General features: G+C 47.6%; 1 protein-coding gene across 2 annotated transcripts; it reads right to left on the minus strand.

The window, feature by feature from the left end:
* Window positions 1-969: 969 nt before the first annotated feature.
* On the minus strand, window positions 970-10,587 carry b9d2 (B9 domain containing 2). Of its 2 annotated transcripts, none has more exons than XM_067975044.1 (4): window positions 10,487-10,587; window positions 9,072-9,163; window positions 4,998-5,123; window positions 970-3,569 (listed from the first exon to the last, which is right to left on the minus strand). In XM_067975044.1, exons 2-4 carry the CDS (start codon window positions 9,157-9,159, stop codon window positions 3,256-3,258), a joined length of 528 nt encoding a protein of 175 aa, XP_067831145.1. In that variant the 5' UTR covers window positions 9,160-9,163; window positions 10,487-10,587; the 3' UTR covers window positions 970-3,255. The 2 variants fall into 2 exon arrangements, with proteins under 2 accessions (XP_067831145.1, XP_067831146.1); XM_067975045.1 differs by having other exon boundaries at window positions 10,481-10,577.
* Between the last annotated feature and the right edge of the window lie 218 nt (window positions 10,588-10,805).

Consider the following 10,805-nt stretch of genomic DNA (forward strand, 5'->3'; position numbering starts at 1 on the left):
TCAGATAACCTGTTTTAGTGATGTTGGTTGAGGGATAAATGTTGGCCAGGGCACCGGGGAGAACTCCCCTGCTCCTCTTCAAATAGTGCCATGGAATCCTTTACTTCGACTGAGAGGGCAGACGGATCATCAGCTTAACTTCTCATCAGAATGTCAGCACCTGACAGTGCAGCACTCCCTCAGTACTGACCCTCTGACAGTGCAGCACTCCCTCAGTACTGACCCTCTGACAGTGCAGCACTCCCTCAGTACTGATACTCTGACAGTGCAGCACTCCCTCAGTACTGCACTGGAGTGTCAGCCTGGACTCTGTGCTCAAGTCTTTGGAGTGGGGAGAGAACCTCTGCCTCAGTTGTACCTTTTGGTGAATTACTAAACTCATGGTGCAAGAGGTCATTGTCAAAAACCTAGAGAGCAGGTACAGCACGGGTTAGATACAGAGTAAAGCTCCCTCTACACTGTCTCATCAAACTCTCCCAGGGCAGGTACAGCACGGGTTAGATACAGAGTAAAGCTCCCTCTACACTGTCTCATCAAACACTCCCAGGGCAGGTACAGCACGGGTTAGATACAGAGTAAAGCTCCCTCTACACTGTCTCATCAAACACTCCCAGGGCAGGTACAGCACGGGTTAGATACAGAGTAAAGCTCCCTCTACACTGTCCCATCAAACACTCCCAGGGCAGGTACAGCACGGGTTAGATACAGAGTAAAGCTCCCTCTACACTATATTCAATAGTTTGGCTTAAACACAGCGTCCTGCATCTCTGATATTTTTCCATTTCCCCCACCAGCCATTTCTCTGAGGGTGCTAATTGGTGCTGAGTTAGAGGCAGTTTTGAGAATTGGAACTGAGCAGAAATGACTTCAAACTTACTGCAGGGTTTACTTTTAGTACCAGCAGAGAGACAATCGGTCTGAGCTGCATTCAAACACCAGAAAAATGCATTTTAAAAATAAAACAAAAAATTTTAAATCGGACCCAGTATTTATTTGTTGTTACATAATATACAATACTCACTGCAAAACTATCTTGTTAAAAAAGCAATCTACATGGAGTAAAATACATCTGTTCACAAACACTGCAAAGTATTGTGTACAGTTCTATTCACAGAATCATAGAAAATTTATGGCACAGAAGGAGGCCATTCGGCCCATCATGTCCGCACCGGCCGAAAATGAGCCACCCAGCCTATTGTACAGACCAGTCACATTTGAAACAGTGGGTTTGGTGCTGATTTAATGGAGGGAGTGTGGGAGGGAAGGGAGGTGCGGGGGGAGGGGGCGAGAATTTGTCCCCTCTAAGCGCACTGTAAATGCTAAATCAGTGCAGCCAAGACAGACTCTCAAGACTTTACTATTTAGCAGATATTCCAACATAATTAGTAAATTTTCTCAATTATAGATGGAGGTAGATCTGCAGATCTTGACTTTTGTGATTAGTGTAAAACGGGTGATCGCGAGTCGGCAGCCCATTTACATCTCTCCCCATTTTTATTTCCATTGAAGTCAGTTCCACAGGCACTGGCCCCCCACGGGGGTACAGTTCCACAGGCACTGGCCCCCCACGGGGGTACAGTTCCACAGGCACTGGCCCCCCACGGGGGTACAGTTCCACAGGCACTGGCCCCCCACGGGGGTACAGTTCCACAGGCACTGGCCCCCCACGGGGGTACAGTTCCACAGGCACTGGCCCCCCACGGGGGTACAGTTCCACAGGCACTGGCCCCCCACGGGGGTACAGTTCCACAGGCACTGGCCCCCCACGGGGGTACAGTTCCACAGGCACTGGCCCCCCACGGGGGTACAGTTCCACAGGCACTGGCCCCCCACGGGGGTACAGTTCCACAGGCACTGGCCCCCTTCCAGTACCTCACCCAAATGGGCATTCTTCATCTGAGTGTCGATAGTGAGCATCAGATTATTCTGTCATGGGGGGCCTCACAGCCAAGTCACAAGGATCACTGGAGAAGTCGGGTTTTTAACCCCGGGCATTCATCGTTCAGCTTCAAACCCTCAATAATTCGACCCTAGTAGGACTCAAACACTCAACCTTTGAATGCCTTGATGAATCGGCCAATGCCCTAACCCAGGGGCCAACTGTAGCACCCAGAGCACTGCCTCACCTGATACAGTCCCCACCGCCTATAGCGGGCGTGCTGGAATGACCATGATCTGCCCGCTATACACGATGCCCAGTATAACGGCCATCCTTTGCTAAACCAAGTTGCCCTCACTGCGGGTACAGTATTTATCTCATCCAACCGTCCAGGAGAATCTCTGAACGTGGCGCCTTCTTGAAAAGTGTTTCCAAGGAGTCGCACTGTAAACAGTGAGCTGAGGGAGTCTGGAGCTCCGGCTCCAGGCAAACCGAGCAGGTCATTGACAAGTCAAAAAAAAAATCCCTTCGAGGGAGAGAGAGAGAAAACCAGCTGGCTCCCAGCAATCTCCCAGCCACAGGAAGCTGCAACGCTGACAATCATTGGCTTACTTTCCAATAAAACACTGGCCTCCAGCTGCTTCTGCCTGAAATAAAGGAAGCATTAAAGACGCTACAACCAGCAACTTGGATTCTGACATTAATACAAATAGCTAATGGTTTGCGCTTTTTGGACGATATAAGTGACTGCCTGTTATAAACAGGCCATTTTAAGCGATAGGGGCTGTATCAGCAACTCAGCACAGATCAGCAGTCGAACCTGCGACATTTTGGTCTGTGTGTCAGTCCCACGCCCTGCGGAGCTGAACTGTGGCACGTTTTGAGGTGTATCGAATGGAGGGATATCATTGTTCAGACACATTCACGGGATTTCGACTTTGCCATCACTGCACAGATATCAAAAAGGTGCTGCCCAAAAAAAAAAAGCTCGATTTGCTATAGTGCAAAACATAGGCAGCCAGCGGGAAACACACCAGTACAACATTACTGTGGAAATCATCAGGACTGATTACAAACAAGCATCACACCACACAGCTGCTAATGTATGCAGGAGATTACATAGAATCATTGCTCATTGCAGGCCTGTCAACGACCATTATAAGCACAGCCACTGTTTAACCCTGGTAGCAGATCGATCTGGAAGCTGTGCGAAGCAGATTGATTTTACCCGAGGTTCTGTTGCACAACGAAAATCCATCTCCTGTATAATCAGGTATGACAGACACTTCTGGGAGACGAAAGGAAGGAGGGAAAAGTGCGGAGGGTGTAATGGGACCCAGTCGACATCCACCACCTGCAATAAAGGCTCTCCCCGTTCAGTACTCTACCCCGTACCGGTCAAAGTTGCGGAGAATGACGCTGAGCTGCAGGTGGACTTTCCCCATGGCCACAGTGTGGAGCCGGTAGCGATCCGCCCCGGTGTAAATCAGGTCGCTGTGTTTAAGCTGGGGTCCCCCGCCAACAAACATCTGGGAAAACTGCTCCTGCCACGTGCCCAGGGGCCGCCAGGTGACGCAGGTCATCTCGTGAGTGCCCGGGCTGCTGGGGATGTGGCAGAAGCCGTAGCCGTACAGCTCGTTCCTGGCGAAGGAGTCCTGGTGCCAGACCTGCAGGTAAAGTTTTGGCCAACCTAGGGGAGAGGTTAGAGATAAACCAGTTTAGTTTGCTGCTCGAAGGCAAGATTGTTTCGTTGCTGTGCGACTTCCCCTTCTCCTCCTGAAGATGCCGCCTGTTGCCAAGATACAATTTCACAGGCACGGGGCACCTTCCTCTACCCATTCTGAATACGAGTGCGTCAGCAAGCTATTCAACCATGAGGGGGAGCATCGCGGGCAAATCATGATCCTGTCCTCCCCTAACATCCACACACCTGGTAATTTTCAGCACATTTTCTAAACCACGGCACTAAGGCTAATTACAGCAGGTCCCGCCAACAACCGGCCACCTCAATGCAGAATGGGATCGGAACTTGGGCCTTCCGGGCCCAGAACAGACAAAGGCCCGAACTTCAAAGCTCGAGACTCAGTAAAAAGCCTCCCTTGTTTATAAAAATTATTTTTCTCTTTTTGCCTTTTCCGTGCTGTCGGAATTCTAAACAAAGAGCGGCAACAAACTGCAAACTTTCTCTCAGGCAATTCTGAACAAAGTACAAGAGCCAAAGTACATTAATCTTCGTTCAATTATATAATGTAACAAGTTTAAAAGAGCATGCGTTCTTTTCCTGTGCTAGCAATACTAAACAAACAAGGGGGAAAAATAAAACCAATAAATCTTGAAGCAGCCTGTTGAAATCATTGCTGCTTTGTAACTTATAAATTGAGAATTAGTTTAATCACTCGTTGATTTGATACAAAACGGACCCATTTCTCAATGCAGTAATTGTGGCTCGATTTGCCTTTTTACGTTGAGTGCTTTGGATCAGACTTCACATGCACACACGCATGTAATTTAACCATCTCTTAAGCCACTGTACTTGCAGATTTCATACACAAGCCCTGCATCCTCACTCTGTCCACAGCCCAGCTTTGAGTTGGCTGCAGGAAGATATTACTGAACAGTGTCAGCCGTGCCTCCGAGGGTGGCACTCTCGCCTCCCAGTCAGAAGGTTGTGGGTTTCAAGTCCCACTCCAGAGACTTGAGCACATAGTCTGGGCTGCAATAATCTAGAATATATGTGGAACAGACTATGGACACAGAAGAAGAAACCTTAATAGGTTTCAAGAAGGAACTGGTCAACAAATGGGACTCAGGGTTAGTAGAAATGTAACAAGGGAATACCGGATAAAGACGGCAGATTTCATTCCCAAAACGACATCAGTGAACCAGTTGGGTTTATGACAATCGATACCTTCATGGTCACTTTTACTGCTACCAGCTATTTCCATCACATGTGCAGTCATTAGAATTCTCCTGACTTTACAAAAAGCAGACTGAAATACTTGGTATCTTTGATAAATTACAGTAACAATTTGAAGGGGCCTAACTCTAGAGAGAACTTATACCAACAGCAAGATAAAGCGTGCAGCTTAATAAAACTCTCCGAGTACGCTGTAGTTACCTTGGAGACCTTTGGTTGCATAGTGTACATCAATAGGATGTGACCAGTAGGTCATGTCCTTGATTACTGGGTTGTCCACTTGCGTTTGCCCCTCCTTTAAGCCGGAGAGCAGCTTCCAAGCACACCCTGCAGACACGGGACAGGGAGATTATAAATACAGTGCACAGCTGTTATAAAAAACAATTAAGCTTAGGAATTTCTAGACAAAAAAAAAGCAAGGTCCATCTAGTTCACCTTCTACATAGGAACAGGAGTAGGCCATTCAGCCCCTCGTGCCTGCTCCGCCATTTGATAAGATCGTGGCTGATCTGTGATCTAACTCCATATACCTGCCTTTGGCCCATATCCCTAAATACCTTTAGTTGCCAAAAAGCTATCTATCTCAGATTTAAATGTAGCAATTGAGCGAGTATCAATTGCCGTTTGCGGAAGAGAGTTTCAAACTTCTACAACCCTTTGTGTGTAGAAATGTTTTCTAATCTCGCTCCTGAAAGGTCTGGCTCTAGACTGTGCCTCCTACCCCTAAAATCCCCAACCAGCGGAAATAGTTTCTCTCTATCCACCCTATCCGTTCCCCTTAATATCTTATAAACTTCGATCAGATCACCCCTTAACCTTCTAAACTCCAGAGAATACAACCCCAATTTGTGTAATCTCTCCTCGTAACTTAACCCTTGAAGTCCGGGTATCATTCTAGTAAACCTACGCTGCACTCCCTCCAAGGCCAATATGTCCTTCCGAAGGTGCGGTGCCCAGAACTGCTCACAGTACTCCAGGTGCAGTCTAATCAGGGTTTTGTACAGCTGCAGCATAACTTCTGCCCCCTTGTACTCCAGTCCTCTAGATATAAAGGCTAGCATTCCATTAGCCTTATTGATTATTTTCTGCACCTGTTCATGACACTTCAATGATCTATGTACCTGAACCCCTAAGTCCCTTTGGACATCCACTGTTTTTAACTTTTTACCATTTAGAAAGTACCCTGTTATATCCTTTTTTGGTCCAAAGTGGATGACCTCACATTTGTCTACATTGAATTCCATTTGCCACAGTTTTGCCCATTCACCTAATCTATCAATATCCCTTTGTAATTTTGTGTTTTCATCTACACTGCTTACAATGCCACCAATCTTTGTGTCATCGGCAAACTTAGATATGAGACTTTCTATGCCTTCATCTAAGTCGTTAATAAATATTGTGAATAATTGAGGCCCCAAGACAGATCCCTGCGGGACTCCACTAGTCACATCCTGCCAATGTGAGTACCTACCCATTATCCCTACTCTCTGTCGCCTTTCGCTCAGCCAACTTCCTAACCAAGTCCGTACTTTTCCCTTGATGCCATGGGCTTCTATCTTAGCTAACAGTCTCTTATGTGGGACCTTATCAAATGCCCTCTTGGTAGTCACGTGATATAATGATAATGGAGTTGTTGACTAATCCTAGCAATCAATCTCTATCAATTAGTCTATAACAGACCCAGACATGAGGTGAGGAAAACCCCCAGTGGTGGAGAGCTTTGGGAACCATAGGTCCAAAGTCACCTGCTCCTCCCCGAGCCTGTTACACTCACCACATATCGTGACTCAAATTAATCATATACTGGATCCCAAAATGATATTTTCTGAAACAAAAATCAATCTAATTTGTATGAATCAATACTAACTGCTTCCACCATCTTCCTGGGGAGCCCTTTCCATAGATTTACCACTTGTTCACTGAAATATTGAGCATTGAAAGTGAGGATCCCACACTAGGTGCAAGGCTGTGGGGAAGAAATAACCTACATTTATATTAACCTACATTTATGTCTGAGAAACATCCCAAAGCACTTTGCATACAAAGAATTACTTTCAAATACAGCCACTGCTGTGTAGGCAAACATGGCAGTCATTTTACACACAGCAAGATCCCACAGACAACAAATGGATGAATGACCAGTTCATTTTTTTTTGGTTTTTTTGGTTGAGGGGGGATGCTGGCCAGGAGGAAAGTTAAACAAATGTGGTACAACATAAAAAAATCAAAATAGAAAATACACACCAGCTCCATCGGCATCTAAAGGGAAAAGGCTGGTGAGTACAATCACAGAAGTGTCCAAACATTTTGGATTTGTGGCAATCGAATTTCTGATTGAGTGACTCTATATTTCTGCCATTGTACGTGTTTATTTTGCAGATCTGTGGACACGCAAATTAAATCAGTGTTTGGCCTCCGACCTTCCACCCTCCACAAATTGAGCTCATCCAAAACTCTGCTGCCCGTATCCTAACTCACCCAAGTCCCGTTCACCCTTCACCCCAGTATTCGCTGACCTATATTGGCTCCCGGTCCAGGAATGCCTCGCTTTTAAAATTCTCGTCCTTGTTTTCAAATCCCTCTATGGCCTCTCCCCTCCCTATCTCTGTAATTTCCTCCAGCCCTACTACTCTCAGATCTCTGCGCTCCTCCATTTCTTGCGCATCCCTGATTTTAAAAATCGCTCCACCATTGACGGCACGGCCTTCGGCTGCCTAGGCCATAAGCTCAGGAGTTCCCTCCCTAAACCTCTATCTCTCTCTCCTCCTTTAAGACACTCCTTAAAACCTACCTCTTCCTGTCCTAATATCTCCTGATGTGGCTCGGTGTCAAATTTTGTTTGATAATCGCTCCTATGAAGCATCTTGGGACGTTTTACTACGTTAAAGGCACTAAATAAATGCAAGTTGTTGTTGTTTCTTTGCATTGTTCTACCTCGGCTGAGAGGACAGCAGGATATAATCCAGTGAGTGCCTACCTGTTACAAATCAATGCAAACTAAACAGAAACGGTGTTAAACATTGGATTGAAAGGTGCATTCCTGCACAAAAAGGACCTGCCCCATCAGTGTGAACAGTGCATCATTAAACTTCTGACAGTCTCAAATAAGATTAACTAACATTTTTATCCCTCTGGTTAATAATGTTAAAATTAGGGCAGTTTTATATCTTGGGGCCTCACTTCTTAAAATATATATTGTAAGAGCACAATAGGTATTATGGTATGTATAGGAACAAACCAAATGCAACAGCCCAACTCCCAAAGAAATATATGCATCACTAAATCGCTCTCTTGTAGCATTGCACATGGGCAATCAAAAGTAAACTCAGTCTCCAGGTGAAGTGGGGTTAGACAACATGGGGTAATTAGACCAGGGCACCCAGGCACCATTCACTTCTCATTAAACTTAGAATATTCTGTCCTTATTTTAATTTGCTATAATTTATAGTTAAATAGCAAAACTTAAGGCAATTTGGGAAGGATTGGTTTGAGTATGCGCACATTTTCTGCAGTACAGGCTTGAGGAGCAGGGAGACAAATCAGAGACATTATAAACCACCACTGGTGAGGGTTTAATTATAGCGTGACAAGTTTAATTATAGGCAGTTTCCTTCATAAATGTGGATATTGGAATTTATAATGAAATGGGCGGAATAAAAGGGTCAGCCTTGGATCTGTGGGTAGCACTCTTGCCTCTTAAGTCAGAAGGTTGTGGGTTCAAGCCCCACTCCAGGCTAACACTCCCAGTGCAGCACTGAGGGAGTGCTGCACTGTCGGAGGTGCCGTCTTTCAGATGAGACCCCGTCTGCCCTCTCAGGTGGGTGCAAAAGATCGCATGGCACTATTCGAATAAGAGCAGGGGAGTTCTCCCTGGTGTCCTGGCCAATTTTTTCCCTCAACCATCACTAAAATAGATTGTCCTGTCATTATCTCATTGCTTTTTGTGGGACTTTGCTGTGTGCAAATTGGCTGCCGAGTTTCTTACATCACAACCATGACTACACTTCAAAACATACTTCCATTGGCTGTAAAGTGCTTTGGGATGTCCTGAGGCTGTGAAAGGCACTATATAAATGCAAGTCTTTCATTTCTTCATTAAAGTATGACAAAAAGGGGACATCTGGAAGTAAGGTTTTACAGACACGAAATGCACTCAGATCAAAGATTTTCAGTATCGTATTTTCATCAAATCCTGCTTGTTGAAAGCTAAACTGGGGCTACAGCAGAAGTGCAGCAAATCTCCCCCTCCCCCACATCCACAAGTGAAAGCCTCACCTGTCTGCAGTCCCCATTTACAGAACAGACTGTGTTGTGGGAAGCCGCTCGCTCCAACAATCTGCCCGATGATGTGCACCTCAGCCATCCTCCTGCGGAGTAGTGAAATTGGTCTATTAGCAGAGCTCACCCTCAGTCAGGCGCAACAACATGCAGAGCGATCACACACCCCGGCATCCAGCAAAAAATGTTAATGCCGTTCTGCTGGCAAAACAACCTGTAACAGATTTCACGTAAAGCACCCAAACAAACCAGCAAAAACACATATAAACAGACAAAAGTCGCAATACCACATTTGTGTACCATCCACGGGATGCACTGCAGCAACTCGCCAAGGCTTCTTCGACAGCACCTCCCAAACCCCCGACCTCTACCACCTAGAAGGGCAGCAGGCACATGGGAACAACACCACCTGCACGTTCCCCTCCAAGTCACACACCATCCCAACTTGGGAATATATCGGCCGTTCCTTCATCGTCGCTGGGTCAAAATCCTGGAACTCCCTTCCTAACAGCACTGTGGGAGAACCTTCACCACACGGACTGCAGCGGTTCAAGGCGGCGGCTCACCACCACCTTCTCAAGGGCAATTAGGGATGGGCAATAAATGCCGGCCTCGCCAGCGACGCCCACATCCCGTGAACGAATAAAAAAAAATTTGCACCGATCCGAACTTTAAAGATAGTATTGGGGAGCTGGATCAAAAAGCCAGAACACTTCCCTTTCATCTCTACCCCAAGGATTCCGGGGCAGCCAGGCTGCGGAAAACTCATCGCTCTCCACCAGCTGCAACGATCCTGCGTAAAACCGCTTCAACTCGCTCCCGAATGGGTGCAACGCCACCGCAAACCGGCCGGTGCTTCAGCACAAAAATCAGTCGAGAGGGAGCTTTACTCTGTATCTAACCCGTACTGTACCTGCCCTGGGAGTGATTGATGGGAGTGATTGATGGGACAGTGTAGAGGGAGCTTTACTCTGTATCTAACCCGTGCTGTACCTGCCCTGGGAGTGATTGATGGGAGTGATTGATGGGACAGTGTAGAGGGAGCTTTACTCTGTATCTAACCCGTGCTGTACCTGCCCTGGGAGTGATTGATGGGACAGTGTAGAGGGAGCTTTACTCTGTATCTAACCCGTGCTGTACCTGCCCTGGGAGTGATTGATGGGACAGTGTAGAGGGAGCTTTACTCTGTATCTAACCCCAGTTCCCATCACTATTTTAGCAGAACAATGTCCTCCCTGGAAGCAGACCCGAAAAGGGCCGCCCTGTAACCGTGAGCCCGGGGTCCAGCGCCCCTGGGGGAGACCCGCTGCTCCACCCTGACCGACAGGCCAACCGAGCAATCAGGGCCCGCGCCCGGAATACCGCCTGCTCGGTCCGGCCGGCCGGCCCGCCCGCCTCAATCTCACCCGCACCGGCCGGGCCTGGCGCCGCTCCACCGCCTCCCGACCCGCCGCTCCTTCTCCGCCCGGCCGCCGACCGATTACCCGGGCGACCCAGTAACGCGCTCACTCATTGGCTGGGAGCGCTGCGGCCTTCTGCCAATAGGAAGCAGGCAGCGGGAGAGGGCGTGGTCAGCAGGGTCAGAGGGTCAGAGACACTCTAATAAACCCCGGGTGTTGATTGATTCAAGTCTCCCCCCTCTCCCTTTACCCACCCCCCTCCCCATCTCCCCCCTCTCCCTTTACCCACCCCCTCCCCATCTCCCCCCTCTCCCTTTACCCACCCCCCTCC

Source organism: Heptranchias perlo, chromosome 41, assembly GCF_035084215.1.
Source record: "Heptranchias perlo isolate sHepPer1 chromosome 41, sHepPer1.hap1, whole genome shotgun sequence".
Taxonomy (NCBI): domain Eukaryota; kingdom Metazoa; phylum Chordata; class Chondrichthyes; order Hexanchiformes; family Hexanchidae; genus Heptranchias; species Heptranchias perlo.

What these genes read in the sequence shown, in the direction of transcription:
- b9d2 (XM_067975044.1), bottom strand. Translation starts at nt 9,159, where the DNA reads ATGGCTGAGGTGCACATCATCGGGCAGATTGTTGGAGCGAGCGGCTTC. An exon ending in TAAATGGGGACTGCAGACAG is followed by an intron (nt 5,124 to 9,071) that starts GTGAGGCTTTCA and finishes CCGTGTCTGCAG; the next exon opens with GGTGTGCTTGGAAGCTGCTC. An exon ending in TGCAACCAAAGGTCTCCAAG is followed by an intron (nt 3,570 to 4,997) that starts GTAACTACAGCG and finishes CCTCTCCCCTAG; the next exon opens with GTTGGCCAAAACTTTACCTG.